The sequence below is a fragment of the Dasypus novemcinctus genome, chromosome 20 (genome assembly GCF_030445035.2).
Source record: "Dasypus novemcinctus isolate mDasNov1 chromosome 20, mDasNov1.1.hap2, whole genome shotgun sequence".
NCBI lineage: Eukaryota > Metazoa > Chordata > Mammalia > Cingulata > Dasypodidae > Dasypus > Dasypus novemcinctus.
Genome location: NC_080692.1, coordinates 31671159 through 31690279, shown reverse-complemented (window position 1 = coordinate 31690279; position 19121 = coordinate 31671159). Strand labels below are relative to the sequence as shown.

Here is a 19121-nt window from a genome sequence, read left to right as displayed (position 1 = left end):
ATAAATTCCCTCCACTTGCAATCGCAACTGCAAGAGAATGCTCTTTACTCACATTATTTCTTCATTTGGTCCTTGTTTTAGTTTCATTGACTGCTCCAAGCAAAGTATCGTGAAATTGTTCAGTTTAAACAATGGGAATTTATTTGCATATGGTTGTAGACTGAGGAAATGTCCAAATCAAGGCATCATCAAGGCAATGTTTTCATCCTGAAGATCGGTTGCTAGCGATCCTTAACTCCTCTGCTTCGTGGAAAGGCACAATGAGGCGTTTGCTGTTCTCTCCCTTCTCTTCTGGGTTTCATTGGTATCAGCATCTTGTTTCTATGTCTCTCTCTCTCTCACTCTCTCTCTCTCTCTCTTCATTCTGTTTATAAAGGAATCCAGTGATAGGTTAAAACTCATCTTGGTTGAGGTGGGTCACACTTTGACTTAAGCAACCTCATCAGAAGGTCCTACTTACAAAGGGTTTACACCCAAAGAAATGAATTAAATTTAAGAACATGTTTTTCTGGATACATACAGTTCCAAACCATCATACTTCATCATCTGGATTCCAAAAAGACATGTACTTTCCACTTAAAAGAATACATTAATTCCATCACAATATCCCAAACGCCTTAAGTCTTGAGTCATTTCAGTAATAATACTAAGTACGCAGGCTCATCAAAATTTGTTATAGACATCGTCTGTCCTGGGGCACAACTCCTCTCAATCTATAGACTTCTGAAACCAAGAGAGGACAAGTTATCTGCTTCTAATATACAAAGGAGGGACAACCATAGGATAAAAATTCCCATTCTCTTTGGGGAAATTAGAAGGAAATTCTCTGGAATCTTCATAACTGATTCTAAGTCATTGTATGGCAGAGTAGTGACAAAATTCATTCTTTGAAGGTCACATCATCAGCCAAATTCATTGTCTTTCTCTTATCCATTCATTATTGGTCACTATGATGAAGCAAAGTCCTCAGAAAAATACCAAAATATAGGGTTAAGTATTATTGCATACAAAATGGTTCAATTTATTGAAGAATTTCAAAAGATTTGATAAACTTAAAACTTCAGCCACCAGAGAAATATCAAACTTATCTTTCTTCTTTTCGATCTGTTCTTAATTTCATATTTGCATTATTAATTTTCTTCAAATCATGTACATCAATATTAATATGTCTTATTTTTTATAAGTGGGCCACACAAATGTCATTGCTAGTATATTATTACAATTAATATTATATGGGTTTCAATATTTTAATGAAACATTTTTAGGTATTAATGAACAAATGTTTATCTTGACTAAATTAAAAATGGTCTTGGAAACTATTTCTTTTTCCCCCTTTTTTTTTCTTTATGCTTAAAATAATTCAACCTCTGTATTTTGTCTTCTTCCATATGCAATGATCACGTTCTTTGCAATCACCTTCAAGTAATTGACCATTTTAAAATATATATTTGCATGGATTACAGGCAGTACCAGGATATTTTATTGAAGACTAGAAGAGAAAAGATTATCTACTTTAAAGGACAATTTACTTTATATATCAATTCCATTAAAGAAAAGCCACTCTGCATTTAATTAAAATGTAAAGAAACAAATATTTCTTAGGCAGATTTCTTAATACATCAATAATGCAGAATACTTATGTCCTTCCAAAGTGAAGGGAGGAAGAAGGGAGGAGGGAACTCCAAAACAATGTCCCTGCACTAAAGCAATGATAAAGCGAGCAAAAAACTCTCAGACCAATCCTCCTATGAACTCTGGAATTTAATAAAAAGCCTATAAATACTAAGGGAGTATGAAATGAAGAAATGTGCTTGTCCAAGGCTAGGCACACACTCAGACATTGAAAGACCCCAGGCTTCCCCTATGGCTGACGTTTAGCCTCCGCAGAAGCAGGAAGTGCAGCTGAGGCAGGGGTGTGACCAGGCAGGTGAGCACTGATGGATGCTCCAACCCAGAGCCCACCTGCAGAGAAACTGGGCTTTTATTTTGTTTTCTCTTTGTTTTTGCATGTGAGTGTTGTTTTTTGGCTCCAGACACTAAGGATACCTCTATTAAATAAATAGCTGAACATAAGCTATCTGAACAGATTCTACAGTGACCACATGTGACTAAGGTAACAGTCTTTAGAAAATAGCTTAGAAAAGTTACTGAAATGTAAGAAAACTACAAGCCACAACAAGTAGCAACAGCAAACCCTGAGTTGAGGGTGTATTTCTATATACCTGCAATGAGCAATTGTAAAGAAAATTAGGAAAACAATTCCATTTATAATAGTATATAAAAGAATAAAATAGCTAGGAATAAATTTAACCAAGGACATACAAAATTGGTGCACTGAAAACTACAACCCATTGTTGAAAGAAACTAAGAGAGACCTAAATAAATGGAAAGAAGTTCCATATTTATGGATTGGAAGATTTATATCATTAAAACGCAAAGTGATCTACATATGTAAAGTAATCTCTACCAAAATATCAACAAGTATTTTCATAGAAATGGATAAGTTGATTCTAAAATTCATATGGAATTTCAAAGGGTGCCAAATATCTGAAACACTGTAGAAGACGAAGAGCAAAATTTTAAAACTAACACGTTTGATTTCAAAACTTATTTCAAAGTTACAGTAATAAAATAGCATGATACGATGTCCATACTGTACATTTGGCGCATATTTTCCATACTGCCTCATTATCAACACACTACATCTTTTTACATAGATGCAAGAATATATTATTACTGCTAACCACAGTCCATAGGTCACTCCATCTGTATTTTTCCCATACTTCTCCACATTCCCAGCATCCTGCGGTAATGACGTACATTTGCTCTAGCTCACAAAGGACACTCTTGCATCTATACCATCAACCACAATTCTCATTCACCTCTTGGTTTCCTGTGCTATTCGGTTCTTAAATTATTTTCTTGCATTCTGTCAACTGGCATTTACATACCTAGACTACCATTTTCAGTCACATACTCAATTATAAATTAGCTGTTACTCACTATGTGTTACCATACACTCTATACATTTCCACAATTTTGCAGAAAAGCTAATTAAAACTTTTACATACATTAAACATCATGGTAACAATCAGATGATATTGTCTTATCTGTAGCAAATGTTCTACCACAGTGTGGTGTTTTGATGGAGGGTTGTTGTTCAGGAGTTATGCACATGTGTGAGATTATTTTATAAGTTTATAACTTCTGTTATAAAAATATATTCAAAAAATAATAATAGGGTGGTTTGGGAGAAAAACACACCAAATGTAAGATAAGGACTATGATTAGTAGTAAGATTTTGACAATATTCTTTCATAATTTGTAACAAACTTCTCACGGCAATGCAAGGTGTTGGTGGAGGGTTGATGTATGGGACCCCTGTATGACGTTATGCATGTTTGCTTTGTAAGTTCACAACTTTTACTACACACTTAATTGTTTATGTATGTTCATATATAAGTGATATAAAGATAATAATAATAGGGTTGGTTGGGGGGAAAATACTTTGGTTAGTAATAATATTTTGACAATGCTCTTTAATCATTAGTTAACAAGGTTTAACAACAATGCAAGTTATTGGTAGGAGGATGAGTTATGAGAGTCCTGTATGATATTATATATGTTTGTTTTGTCAGTTCACAACTATTATTATACTCTTTTTGTTTATGTATGTTTATGTATGAGTGACATATTTCAATAAATTAATTTTTTAAAATGCCATGATACAGGCATAAGGATAGAAATATAGAACAATGAAGTGGAATGGAAAGTGCAGAAATAAATCCATATTTAATAAGAGTCCAATGTCATTCATTGGGGAAAGAATAGTTTCTTCAACAAATGGTACTGGAAAGCAGATTTGGCTCAACTGATAGCGCATCTGCCTACCACATGAGAGGTCCAGGGTTCAAACTCAGGGCCTCCTGACTTGTGTGGTGGCCTGGCCCACTTGCAGTGTGGATGCGCGCAAGGTGTGCTGTGCCATGCAGGAGTCTTCCCCACATAGGGGAGTCCCACGCACATGGAATGCGACCTGCATGAGAAAAGCACAGCTTGCCCAGGAGTGGTGCCACACACATGGAGAACTGGTGCAACAAGATGACACAACAAAAATGAGATACAAGATTCCTGGTGCCACTGACAAGAAAACTAGTGGACAAAGAAGAACACAGAGCAAATGGATACAGAGAGCAGACAATGGGGGGGGGGGGGATAAATATAAAATAAATTTTTAAAAACAAAACAAAACAAATGGTCCTGGGGCAAGAGGATATCAATGTGCAACAGAGTGAATTTGGACCCCAAGCTTATATCATACAGAAAGCTTAACTTGAATCAAAGACCTAAACGTAAAATCTGAAACTATAGAATTCTTAAAGGAAATTAAGAAGGGGTAAATCTTCATAGCAATAGTTTATTAGATATGACACCAAAAGCATGAGCAATAAAAGTAAAAAATTAGGAAAATAGGATTTCATCAAATTTAAACTTGTGCATCCAACAACACTATCAATAGAATTTTAAAAAACATCCCACAGAATGGGAAATAACATTCACAGATCTTGTATCTGAGAAGGGTTTAGTATTCAGAATATGTAAAGAACTTGTACAACTCAATAACAAAAAAGATGATGAATCCATTAAAGATTGAAAGGAATGGACTTGAAGTGATATTTTTCCAAAGATTATACAAACATAGCAAAGTGAATCAGTGGGCCACAGATGTTGTAGAAGAAACTTTAAGCCAGCTCACTAAGCTAAGGAAACCATTTAAAGATACTGTGGCCTGTGTCATCACGCAGAATAGAGCTGGGTTACACCCGGTAAGTTCTGGCTTCTGAAACATCTCTACTGCCGGGAGCTGCACTGTGAGATGGGAGAGCAAGACCGTGTACTGCACAGTCAGTGCCATTGGACTCTCCATTTCACTTCCTTGTCCAGCTTGTGTTTTCTCCTTTTGTTTCAGCATTTCTATTTCCTCTTCTAACCACCAACTGTGAATTCAGTGAATATGTTTCCTGTTCTCTTTATGTGTGTGTGTTTTGTGGCACTATCAAAATGTAGAGAAAAACCAAAATGACTGCAATGTTACACAAATGGCAGCCCAAAAAGTCCAATGTGTAGTTCACTATAGGTAGTCCAAAGCTGTATGACCACTTGTCTTAACGGTGATATTTCTTTCCAAGGGTGCTAAATTTGAATTATTTGCTAGTGTGAAATTTTCTCCACTCTGAAAAGATTAAAATACACGAATTTTCCAAATCTTGTAGTTTTGCTAGAATAATACATTATTCAAAGTTTTAAAAAACCACATTAGGGTTTTCGTGGGCCAATAAAAATTGTTTTTTTAATGACATGGAAATAATTGAAAAAGACTGCTCAATTTATTTTCCATTAGATATTATCCCAATTTTTTTGAAAGAAAAATATGTGTATGAGTAAAAAAATGAAAATATATCAAAATTTTTAAAATTGTCTTTTACAAATGAAAAGAAAACATTAAAGAGATTCTCTCTGGGTAAAAAATATGTTAATGGATGTGGCAGATAAAAATTATTTCCGTTTCATTGTCTTTTATCTGTTCTCAGGCAACATTGTAATCTTTTACAATTATTTTTAATAATATTCTAGCATGCCCTGATTGCCTTTTATACACTAATATTTTGTTTGGAAAATCAGTGATATATTTTTAGAAGAGTAGTTCTCAAAATTTTGGTCTCTAAACTCTTAAAAATTTTGATACTTCCAAAGAAATTTTGTTTGGGATTTATTTATTTGCATGTGACATATTACAAAGTAAAACTGAGAAACTAAATCAGATTCATTCATTTATATGGAACAATAATAAATTTATTGTATGTTATTAAATAACAAAGATAATTACACTTTTTAAAACAAAAAATAGTGATAACACTGGCATTGTTTTACATTTTTGTAATTCTCTTTCATGTCTGGCTTAAAAGAAAATGGCTGAATTCTCAAATCTGCTTAAGCATTTAGTCTGTTGCAATATTGCACTTCAGAAAGTGTCAGGAAAACTGTACCATACACTCATGAGAGTGAGACTGAAAAAAGTAAATAATATCAGAATATCTTGATACTAATAATTTTGCTCTTACAGGCACCCCAAGAGTCTTAGTGCACAAAAAATTACAATTCAGAGAAATACAAATTAAGTCTATTCTTTACCTAGAAACTTACTTGCTTTTGCTAGGATATAAATAATTAGACTCTACATTAAACAATATGATATTCATTTATAAGGGTTAAACTTTTGAGTAGTTCCATATAAATTGGAGTAATCAAGATAATGTTTCATGGAAGACGATGTAATTACTGAAAGATGTCAAAATCTAGATAATTTAAGTGGAGAGATCTATAAATACTAGATTTGTACTATGTATAGGAATTTATGAAGGAAACAAAGTGAAGATACATTGATGGAATCTGAGATATTTGATTCAAGAAATTTAATAAGTATGCTCTGCAAGGGAAAGGCACATTAGGTTTTTTTTTTAATCAGAGTAGAAACCTAGTGAAAATGTTACATTTTCCCAAAGTTATTAAACAAATAACAGATTTCAGTGAAAATTAGAATGGCTAGAGCATGGGTACAAATATATATGTGTGTGTGTCTGTACGTATATATATATGCACACACACACACACATTTTATTTAGTGTTTACTATGTGCAAGGCAATCTTTCCATTGCTTCAAATATTTTAATTTGCATAATCCACAAAAGAATACTATGAATTTAGCCCTTTTATTAGTTCTACATTACATATGAGGAAACCAAGACAGAATGTGAGTAAACGGAGTAAGGATAAACAGCTGTTATATGTAAGTCAGGATTCAAACCCGTGCAGATCTGGTGACAGCCTTGGCCCTTAAGCAATCTGAATATCATAGGTGTTAAATCTGTATACCATGTAGATGGTTAGAGTGGGTATATCTAAGTATACTTAAGTATGCAAGCATTTATTGCTGTATTTTTCTTTTAAAATGTTAGTTCTTGGTATGCATACATGCAGTTAGATTTCGAGTCTCAGAGAACGATAATCTTTAATGAAAAGGCAAAGGTTAACATATAAAAACAACTGAGGATATTAGGGATGAGGTTGTTTTTAACTATATGATAGACATAGTATTTCAATGACATAATAGCATTTTGAGTTATTCATTCATTTATTGCATAACTGAAGTTTTCAAGATTTCATAGTTGGTTAGAGAAGTTTAATTTATTCCCCCAGCAATAAAATTCAAGCACTGCATTCAAACCAGAGATTTATTGTTTCTATTGAGTTATTCATGTATCTTGAGTATTTGTATGCTTTATTTTATTTTATTTTTTTTAAGGGGACAGAATGAGAGAACTAATTATCTTTACTAGGAGAACTAATTAGGGAATAAAATTTGGGCTCATATAAACATGCATATCCCATGTTTATAATTGGAATTGAGATTCAAAATTAATAATATATGGAAGATTAACTCAAAATCTTTGAAAAACTTTGAGGATGAGGACAATGTTAGGCTCCTGAAATGAATAGAATGACTTGATCCCTTTCTCCTGATGCAAAAACAGATGAATCAGAGATGGTGTGAACATGTGTGCGGCAGAGCAAAAGGATAACGGAAACAGTTCCAACATAAAATACTTTGTCAAAAGTTCTTTTATGGACAGAGGCCAACTAACTGCCATGACACGTGAGCATAAATCTGGAAGTTTGGATCAAGCTAAAAGACTTACAATTTCGCACACACACTCTTTTCTGTAATCTCAGACCCTAGACATGTTCCTTTCAGTGCAGAGCTACTGGATGTGACTAGATGTATCAGATATAAGGATAAATTTACACAGAACAGAAAAGACATCCAATTACCAGAAATTTACAGATCAGGAAGAGAATAGACAATTCTACCACAACCAACCTTGATTACAGGGGAGCCCAATTCAGTATATAGATGGTAGAAAGATCATAAAATCCTGGCTGGATACAGAGACAAGCATATTAAATAACTCGAATCCACTTTGGAAACCACACACTTTTAGGAAAGTCAGGATCCCAGCTTCGACTCAGCTGGTCAATTGTACAATATTTTTAACTTCTAATGAAGAGATTACAGTCACATAGCTTATAATTCTCATTATCAGCCCCACTAAATCTCAATCATCAGGGAACTGTAGGTACATAAATTAGGGCAGAACTTCCTTTCCGGTATCCAAGAGCTGTGATGTCTTGAATGATAAATATCCTGGGTGTGACCTATTGACTCTGCACTTAGCATAGATTCTCCTCTCACCTAAGCATCAAGTGATTCTTAAAACCAGATCCTTCATATTTATTCTACATCATATTTCAAAATCATTACAAAAGCTTAGGCATATTGCCAAAGCCACCTGAATCTTTAAATTTGAAGTACTTTAACTTTATTGTTTTCATTGCATTTAGAAACATGCTCTTTTCTCAGTGTTAGTTAAGGTTGTGCTCTGAGTGATTTCTTATTGCCTGAATAGCTTTGCAGAGGTAAGGAGGGAAATGATCCAATCATTCTTGACCTGGTTATACGAGACATTCCACAGTTAATATGTAGGTACTGAATTAGTGTTGGGGTGGGGGTAGAGAGCTGCATTTACTTCACTTATTTCACACAAAATGGACTTATGTTATATAAATGATTTATCTTTACCAGAACATTCTATTTTTCATCTTTATTTGTTCATATTCAAAATACTTAACTACTATTGGCTTTCCCCCTAAAACAACCGAAGTTCACTAGAAATTGAGTTAACATTAGCAGAATCGCACAGTAATGAAGTGTGTGTGTTGGCAGTGATAAGAGTGCAGCACCGCAGAGCGGGTGTAGCTCATTGGCTGAGCAACTGCTTCGTGTGTGTGAGGTCCCAGATTTAATCCCTGGTACCTGCTAAGGAAGGAAAAAAAAGAAGAGTACAGCATTTCAAAATATGTAAGATGTGTGCCTGGTTCATCTTTTCATGTCCCAGAACACATACTAAATTGTAAATTAAGGTTTTTATGCACTGTGACCTTTACATTTTGTTTCATATATATTTGCCTACATTGGATTTTTGTTCATCATAAATTAACCAGGTGAATCTAGGTTTTCACTCAGAATTCAGAGCTACAATAAATACAACCCACTCTTCAAACCTGCTTGAAAAATTGCTAAAAGTGATTTCTACATTATAGAATGAAGAATGGGAAATTAAAATGAATAGGAAAATGTTCATGCATGGCAAGCTGTAAGTTATATAGTTAATTATACTGTCTGATATACAAGCACTGTTGTGAAATTAGCTCAGACATATAGTGATACGTTTTAAAAAAAGAACAAAATTGGAGGACTGTTACTTGCTGCTAGATTCAAGACTTATTATAGATAGAGTAATCAAAAACGTGTGTAGTATTAAAGTAAAGATATTCAAATGGATAAACATAAGAGAATAGAGGGTACAGAAACAGATTCACACATATTTGCAAAATTGATTTTTGACAACTGTACAGAGATAATTAAGTGGAACAAGGATAATCTTTTTACAAATTGTGGTGGAAGAGTAGATATCTTTACGGGCAGACAGAGAAACTACAAGTCCGTGATTCACCTTTCACAGTAACAACATACATTAATTCAAAGTGTCATGGACCTAAATGTAAAACCTAGAACTATCAAGCTTCTAGAGAAAACAATGGAAATGCCTTTTATCACCTTAAGTTAGGCATTTCTTAGAAATGACAAAAAAAACACAACTCATAAAAGAACAAATTGATAAAATGTACTTTGCCTAAAACTTAAAACTCTTTGAAAAACAGTCACTAGTAGGGGAGACATGACTCAGATTAGGAGAAAATGTTTGCAAGGTATACATTACATAAAGGACATTTATCCAGAATACTTAACAGCTATCAAAACTCAACAAAAATAAAATAAAACAAAAGAAAATAAACAGGAAAATTGGCCAAAATATTTGAATATATACATCACCAAGAAAGATATAATTATGGCAAATGAAAAAAATGGATTATCAGTGTAGTTATATACTAAAAAATGCAAATTTTAGTCACAGTAAACCACACAATTTAGAATGGTTTTAAGATTGACCAGACCAAGGTCTGGTGAAGATGTGGAGAAAGTAGAACTCTCAAAAACCTCTAAAGGGAATGTAAGATGGAACTTCTGATTGGAAAACAGGTTGGCAGTTCATAAAAAATGTAAACCTAATAAAAAAGCATTGAAATTACTTTTGCTTTTAGAAATGTGAGGACAGAATTTCCCAATATAGTTTGCCATAGGATGCACTGAAATCATGTTAGTATATATTATTTGGTCTTAAATAAATTTTCTTTAAATTTGTGTAGAGATGAATTGCAAGAAAAGATGAATGAAATGGTAATACATTTAAAAACACAACATGAAATCTAAATCTTCATAAAATTATTTATTTTGAGGCTTTATTGGTTCAATGTAGACACAGAAATTTCATCAACTTTAAAACACATATTTCGAATACATACAAAGTATATGATAAGGCACAAATTGTAGCATTTTATAGATCCCAGAAGTAGGTAATTAATAACAACAAAAGTGAAAGTGCTATTCCTAGTAAACCTGGACCTTCATCACTCACACCCCCATGAAACATTTGAATCTGTTGCTTACAGATATAATGATATTTTTCCACACAGTTTCCATTCATAACACATTTGTTTGGTCCATATACTGTGCAATCTCTGGAAGAGAGAGGCTGACAGCCTAAAAATCTGTAATGAAAAAGAAAGTATTTGCAAAATGGAAGAAAATGAAAATATACAGGGATGGACAGTTTTTAAAGTTAATTATGTAGAACTTTTAAAGGGATTTGAATGAAGTATCATATTGGGTCATGAATTTTTCTTCATTCAATAACCACAGTTTTCAAGGCTTCATAGAACATAATACAGCTATTCCCTCAATAATCAATAGTTTTGAGAACAAGGGTTTTCATTCTTGATGGGTTTTTTTCCATGGTTTTGATGTACGAGATGCTTTATTTTGATTTTGTTTAAAGATTTACTGGCTGATCTAGTCTAGGAAAACATATCTGAGTATGCAATTTATCATTGCATTAGATTGTAAAGTTCATGTTTATGAATAAACGAGATTCAAAGTTTATAAATATGCAGAAGATAAGCCCAGAATATCTGAAACCCTGGGAGTATGATAATGTTTTGAAGTTCCATCAAAATAAAGAGAAGAATGAAAATACAGCTCATGTGTGCAAACACACACACACAACTATGTGTGTATCCCAAGGCAACATGACAAAAAGTATACGTCAAAAGGTCTTTACTGGTACAAAAACACTTACTTTCACGTCACTTGAGCATACACTTGGATGCTCTGTGTGGGGTTAAAATTGTTCTTCTATTGCACCTCTTCCCTTTTCTGTAATTCCATGCCCTACACAGGTTTCCTTTGCCACCAGGCTCCTGGATGGTCACTGCACCAGTGAGACCTAAGAACAAACTCACATGCACACGAGAAGCAAAAACTTACAGATCAGGGGAGAGAGCAGAGCCATCCTCCCGCACCCAGGCACCTTGGGTTTTATTGTAGGAGAGACCAATCCAGTAAAAAGACTGATGGTTGATCAGAAAACCCTGATTGGAAACAGGCAGACACATTAACCTAACTTGAATCTACCCTGGAAATAGTGCATTTTAAAGAAAATCAGTGTCCCAGCATTACAGTCAGCCTATCGATCACACAAATTAAATGACGTTTAACTTCGCATTGAGAGAGTACAGTTCTAAGGCTCAAATTTCTCATTCATCAGGTCCATTCATTTATGGAGGAAAAAAACCACAAAGAATCTTACTACTGTACATGAAAACAATTATAAACGGAGTTAAAATATTCATGGAACACCATCTTTACAGGGGATCTGAAATACCAGCCACAAAATCTCCCAGCCCAACACTATACTGAGGAATAAACCTCACTGGTAATCTACTCAACCAATTCTCACAGGCGCTACAAAGAGCAAGAGATATTTTCAGTTTTTCCTTGAAATTGGGCCATTTTTATGCTTATATCTTCCATATCAGTTCCACTATATCACAGATGATAAAAGCTACATAATTATGAAAGGAATTGTAAATTCAGTTAAAGAATTAAAAATTACTAAATTGTTTAGTTCGGTTTTTGGTTAAAATTTTCTTCTTTCAAGTCTCCACAACAAATTTCTTGCATTTTTTTTTTGGCATCTTAATTCTTATTCCTCTGATGTAAATTTTGAAGAACTTTATGTGAGCTTTATAATAATTGTTTCAAGGTAAAGGAAATGAAAATGTTATCTGTTCAAATATACTCCTCTAATTTTACTATCTGATTAAGGACTTAAATCAAAGTATTCAGTTTACTTAGATATGATGTATTCTCAGTCAAAAAAATGTGGGACATGCCATTGATTGTACACTTTGAATAAATTGTATGCTGTGTTAATATGTATTAATGAAGTTGATTTGTTTAAAAAAAAGAAAAGAAAATGCAGGAAACAAAAGTTAGTGCATACCAGTTCATCTCTGCTTTCCAGCTGAAATAGAGTGGAATTCTGAGAAGCACAGGCAATCCTACTTTCTTCCCAAGATTTTTCTTCAGTAGAAATGAAGTAACAGTTGCATCGGTACCCAATCCACTTTTCGTGGCAAGAACAGCAGCCAGAGCCTAATAGTGGAGGAAAAAAAAAAAAAAAAGAAACTGATTTCATTGAACAGTTCATAGTATTGTCACTCATTCTAAAGGCATTTGTTATTTATTCAATTGTTTCTACTTTGAGAACGTACTATTTGCAATGGAGCATTATATGTTATATATAACCGAAGCACACCCAATGGAATTTAATCATTCTTAACTAGAGAACAATGGAGTTAGACTGTGCTACAATTAGAAATATGAACTTGTATTATTGTTGTAGTAGTCCAAAAGCCCTTCTGTATGAAAAACAAGAACCTGTTATTTTCATGCTCTCCCAACATTAAGGGTTTCCAAAAAATAAAACCTACCTTCCTGGGGTTCTATAGTGGATCCAGAAGAGAATGTAGAGTGAGCAATTTGTTTAGTCGATGCTATAAGAAATGATTAGAAATATATTATTTAGGTACACATTTAATTGTATCTGTGAATTAATAAAATATAAAATGTATTACTAAATTCTTGAATAAAAATTTTGATCTTTTAAAAGACTTGCTTAGAGAAACTTACATTGTTTCAACAAAATTCCCACAGTAGACACCAATAAAAGGCACACTGCTCCTAAGATCCCAGAAATCAACCTCCATGGAACAGTCCGAATAGCTGTAAAGAAAGAAAATGTTATAGCTATAGCTAGGGCAAAGACTTAAAGAACAAACACAGAGGCTGAAGTTCTTAAAAGTAGAAATCAGTGAGAGAGAACCCTAAAGCTTCATGACCCACATAATGGACATATGGATAGATGCAAGAATCTTTTAGTCATGAAGTCTTTGATTTGATGAAGTCATCCTGCCAATGAAACATTAGCAAAGAAAAACATTCCGTTAGGGACTATAATCGATACCATAAATTGTGTTTGTTATAATTTAGTCTTCACTGAGATGGTCCATACATTTTTCCTTCTACCAGCTCTGTCTCTAAAACACAGTGAAGAGGATTAATTATTTATTTTTTATTTGGCAAAGAAGCTCAGAAATCTAGTGCAGAAGGAGAGCAACAAGCTCCAAGTTCTGTTTTAGGTACCTGCGTAATCTCCTAACAGAATTGAAAGATTGCTAGTATGATTCACATTACAGAGATGAGAAAAGTGAGGGTCTGATCGTGTTATTTTCTCTAGCTATCAAAGCTATTAAGTGCCCAAGTCAGAAATCAAATTAGAGTTCATCTAAGCCCATAGTTTTTCATTAAACACACTCTAGCATTGGCACTGACAACAGCAATCTTTGGAAGAGAGCCCTTCTGCCAGTATCAGTGTAGGCTCTGCTCAGAGGAAAGTCAAGCTGCTCTTAGTTTGTAGAGCTGTTACAGGAAAGAGGAGATGAGAACGTGCTGGATAGGTGGGATGAAAGGATCCACAGCAAAACATGATTAATACCTTGGTCGGCAGGGTTGATTTCACAGAATAAGAGCATTCCAATTGCTCATGTACAAAATTAACTGGTTTTAGTCTTTTCTCCCACAATTCAACCTGAAGAGAAACTGCATTAACATGAACATACTACCAAAAAGTGATGTTGTCAGTGACAATAGAATGTCAACTTGTAAATCTCAGTAATCTTTGGATGTCACACCCCAAATAGGAGGTTTATTTAAAAATCATCACTTTTAATCATTGTCATTTACATTTGCAGTCTCTACTTATTTCCATGTAGTTATATTGATCGTTTTTTAACTAGGTGAAGTTGGTTCTCACTCAGAATTTAGAGGTGTCCATATCAGAAGCCATTCTTTAAATTGGCTGGAAAAACTTCACAAAATAATTTCTAAGTTACTGAAAGAAGAATCAAGAAATTAAAATAAATGCTGAAAATACTGGCATGTGGGAAACCTAAAAATAACCACTGCTTTCCCCTTTAAAAAAAAAAAGCATTATCCTTAAATTATCCAAACCCATGAGATGCCTTGTTTGCTTATTTTTTATTTTTAAATTTTTAAAATCAGGATCCCACATACCTGCCATGAGAAATGTTGTTCCAAGGTCAATGTAGAGAAGGCAAGATGTGTGCTTGTTGGAGAGGAGCAGGGCTGGACGATGAGCTGGAAGCTAAGGAATCCGAAAGTTATGCATGAAGAAATTGAAAATAAATGAGAAAAAAATTTATATTTAAATAATATTCTTGAATCAAGTATTGGTGAGCCACATATGTACAGTATGAGCAAGAAGCAGTACAATCAATAGCTCTAAAATGTCCGGGGTTCTGCAATACAGGAAATTCTCACCGTACTTCTGAATGCCTTTGATTACCAAAAAAAAAAAAAAAAAAAAAAAGGTTAGGGGGAGTTTCTTTAATGTTTGAACATCAAGTAATCTTAAAAATCTATATTGGAAAAAATGAAAAAAGGATGGACAAAGAAAAGGTAAATTTACTTAGTATAATAAAATTCTATAAATTTATGTGCAATTCTATATGCCAAAGAAAATTTTAAGTGCTTCACATATATTAACTCTGTTCTGTTCTTTCTCAAAATGGCTTCATAAGGAATATACTATGATACCCTCATTTTAATAATGATAAAATTGAGGAATAGTACAACTAAGCCACTTAAGTTTGAAAGCCAGTCAGTCTTGCTCCAGAGCACATATGCAATACGTACCATACAAAGCTCATCTCTCTGTGCCTATATCTTACGGAGATTTTAATTTCTTTCTTTTGCAGAGAGCCATTGGTCGGTCTGTATTTTCTCTGTTTTCTATCCCTTCCTCATTTAATGACCATCCAGGACAGGCATACGTCAAAAAGTGAACCAGAGTGTTTTCAGGTTATTGTTAGATTAGGCATCAAAACTCTCAAATCTTGGCTCTAATGCTGCATCAAGCTGAAATAAACTGTCTTAGTTTTCCATGTTGTAGGATAAATACTGCAAATGGGTTTTGGCTGGACCATCAAGAATTTATTGGCTCACCGTTTCAGAGGCTAGAGGTTTTGCTATCTCCCAGGGTCGGTAGTGTTCTGGCTGGCTGGCCATCCTTGGGTGCCTCAGCTTTTCTATCACATGGTGATGTCATCGCCTCTCTCTTCCATGTTCCCTTGACTTCCAGATTCCAGCTCCTCCATGTGGTTTTCTCTCTCTATGTCTGAATTTCACCTGTTGAAAAAGGACTGCTCTAATCTGGATTAAGGCAACCTCATTCAGTTGGGCCAAACCTTAACAGCTATTTACAGCATGAATGCAGATCTAGACCAAGAACATGTTTAAATTAGGTTGCATACTTCAATCTACCATGTAAGTCAACATTTCACTGCCTCAGTTACATTCACCTTAAAAGCTTCTAACTCATTATTCTCCAACATTCCATATCCTTAGTTTCTTTTGAACATCACTTCAGCTTTTCTCATAAACCTTATTTTTATTAAGATGTTAATAATCATAATTGTTTACTGTGTTACTTCATTCAGATAATATGCTGTTATTTCAATTTACATGTTTTGTCTTCAGAAGATGACATTAGTGGAGATTTCAAATGAGGGGCAGAGAGGTAGGCTACGAGTCTTTGCAGCAGGGACCTTCATCTATGATTTAGCATCAACCCTTCATCTTCATACAAAAATAGACTCCGAAATAAGGTTTGTGTTGTAGCTTTTTAAAGATTCTAATATTACCCTGGATGAACCTTTCTGTAAAATGGAATTTTCACCACCACCCCTAAAAGACTGGTTTGATTCATTAATTTCCAAGAAGTCAAGTTTTCCATCTTGTTAAATTATTTATATCATGCTTGCAAATTTCACTCAACAATCAGACTTGCTAAAGTCTAGATCTTTACTAGTGAAAGTGAATGAGAAAATTCCTTCATCCAACTTTGGTGGAAATCCAAATGATTATTTGACTAATTTGAAGTCTATCCTGTTTTTGGTTTACTATTGGACAAAACTGAATCCACAGAAAGTGACCTGTTGTTGCCCATTGTTGTCTCATATAGACATAGGAATTTGGGATTTTGCTTTCATTTATTTTGGGGGATATAACAAATTTGTGAGAACTGTGACAGAATACGGAGAGGGATTATTACTATACTGTGAGCACTGACAGAACCACTTTTATTGGGAAGACAGAACCACAACTGTGGTTGGTGAGAGTTAAATAATTCACTGTTTTCTTACTCATTTTAGTTCACTGACTCCAAAGTAAAAACTAGCAAAGCCATGTCCAATTCAAGAACTCCAGGATCAAGTCACTCTTAAAGTAGTTGAATCTATCTATCCACCCATCCATCCATCCATCCATCCACCCATCCACCCATCCACCCATCCACCCATCCTTTCATACTTGTACACACATGTATTTTTTGCCTCCCCATATATGTATCAGAATATTTGATAAAGTCTGAGAGACTAGTGTCTGTGTCTCTTGTCTTGGGACTGTTTCTTCTCCTAGAGCTGCCAAAGGCCTTGCTGCTCTCACATATGGCAGTCCAGAAGTGCTACTGATGTGGCCTCAAACAAATGAATTGCAGGATTTGGTGTAGTAAAGCAATCTTGGCTCTAAGGTGGGGAATTCTGGACCTTGTGTTTTGCCTCATTTTCCAGAGTCACTCAGCATTGTTACACTCTGCCTCCCACTCTAGATTCTACAATAAAAGTCTTCCCCTCCCTATATAAATACCCTTTTCCCTAACTTTGTTCCACACATTTACCAACTAAATAATTTGCACTTCAAATCTTTCTCAGATTCTGTTTTTAAGGAAACCCAAATTGAAATTATGCTGATGTTCAGTTTTCACTTCTATGAATTTGTTTTCGAAAAGTATATATCCTTTCCAAAGATGTAGGAACTGTGCCCTCATTTCTCTTTCCAGGTACTCCACTCCCTCGGTGTCCACTGCAAGCTGCCACACTATTTCCCATTATTTACTGCTTAGGTAGAGTTCTCACTCAAGGCAAGTGATGACTCCAAAACTAAAATGCCATTCAAACCTCAACAAATACCTGGGGAAAAGAAACTAAGATCCACTTAAGATGTGAACAATGAGGTCTGATATCTTTTCACTGCCTGGAAATGTGTAACAAAACATTGCAGAACACAGTCATAGTATATATTCCTTAACCACAATTAAGAAAAACAATTTTTTCAGTGTTTTGAAAATTGTTGCCTTTTCTGAGTGAAGAGGAGATTGCTAACATCAGACTGCAATTTATCATCTTGATTTTGTGGAGGTTAGGCATCTTGGAGAAACAAAGAATGACGTGAGCTGGTGTTGTCTCTTGGTTTACATGCCAATAACAGAACTAGTAGCAAACACCAGTGGATTTTACTAGTTGCAGATGACATATTTCTTTACAAATTCTGGAACTGTGAACTTGCAGCTTGTGCCTGCCTATGGACTTTAGGCCTGTGTGCTCTCTCCTTATGCTATTGTGGCAGGAACTGTTAACATTGCAAAGGAAAATGGATACCAGCCCCTTGGGCTAATGACATTCATAATCATAACCTACAAAAGTATTTCTTGGAATTGCCCCTCTGTATGAATGGCTGGGAAATATAAATAAGACAGGACAGTATTAGACCCTTAATCAAACATATCATTTTAAAGCCTGTGTTGGAGATCTATTTGTTTTCATAACTGGTAAGATAACTATTAAGAATGACTCACTGTTTTATGAAAATGGTGCCTTGTATACATATCAGGAAGTGTGGTGCAAGATGGAGAAACAATAGCAATGGCCAGAAGAAGAAAAGGCATCTGGATAACTGTGAGAATGACATGGATTTGGCAGTTGTCTCCTAAAGTCAGTTATTGCTACATATGGCATAATAATTCTTGAAACAGACTAGATGCTTTATTGGACTGCTTATTATAAGCATTTTGGACTGATTGAAATCATTATAGCTGCTGCTACTGCTATTGTAGCTTTACATAAATGTACAAACACAACAATATGTACATGATTGATATAAAAATGCTAGTGATTTGTGGCATTGCCAAGAACACATTGATGAACAGTTAAATAATTGGGTTAATGATTTAGAATTGGCTGTTTTGCATGTTGGAGATCAGTTGTATAGTTAAAACTTGTTAAGAGGATGGAAATGTGGTTGGAATGGAAACAACTTTTGTATTACTCCTCTTGCCTATAATTCATCTGATATAGAATGAAAACAAAAAAAATTAAGAATCATTTGCTAGGCCATAAAAGTAATATCTCTCTGGAAATAATTGAATTACAAAGAAAAATATTAGCAATATCTCATAATCAAATTCATGTAGCCAATGATAAGGATATTTTTTCAGACATGATCTCACATATTACAAAATTTAACCCGTTAATTGGTGGGAATCACAGCATTTCCTGTCAGCTTTAGGAATAGGGCTAATCATATTTGTTCTGTTGCTCATGATTCTTGTCTGTGCCGGACAGTG

General features: G+C 34.4%; 1 protein-coding gene across 3 annotated transcripts; it reads right to left on the bottom strand.

The window, feature by feature from the left end:
• Positions 1 to 10457: 10457 nt before the first annotated feature.
• Positions 10458 to 15006, bottom strand: LOC101422351 (natural killer cells antigen CD94-like). Of its 3 annotated transcripts, XR_009182086.2 has the most exons (6): positions 14714 to 15004; positions 13271 to 13363; positions 13072 to 13134; positions 12582 to 12733; positions 11376 to 11533; positions 10458 to 10788 (listed from the first exon to the last, which is right to left on the bottom strand). XR_009182086.2 is itself a non-coding variant. In XM_058282789.2 (5 exons), the coding sequence occupies exons 1-5, from the start codon at positions 14718 to 14720 to the stop codon at positions 11560 to 11562; spliced, it is 423 nt and encodes a 140-aa protein (XP_058138772.1). In that variant the 5' UTR covers positions 14721 to 15006; the 3' UTR covers positions 11379 to 11559. The 3 variants fall into 3 exon arrangements, 2 of the variants coding, with proteins under 2 accessions (XP_058138772.1, XP_071066264.1); XM_058282789.2 differs by lacking the exon at positions 10458 to 10788 and having other exon boundaries at positions 11379 to 11667; positions 14714 to 15006; XM_071210163.1 differs by lacking the exon at positions 10458 to 10788 and having other exon boundaries at positions 11379 to 11522; positions 14714 to 15005.
• Positions 15007 to 19121: the final 4115 nt, after the last annotated feature.

What these genes read in the sequence shown, in the direction of transcription:
- LOC101422351 (XM_058282789.2), bottom strand. An exon ending in CACTATAGAACCCCAGGAAG is followed by an intron (nt 12,734 to 13,071) that starts GTAGGTTTTATT and finishes CTCCACTATTAG; the next exon opens with GCTCTGGCTGCTGTTCTTGC. An exon ending in TGGAAAGCAGAGATGAACTG is followed by an intron (nt 11,668 to 12,581) that starts GTATGCACTAAC and finishes GTTTCCAATCAG; the next exon opens with GGTTTTCTGATCAACCATCA.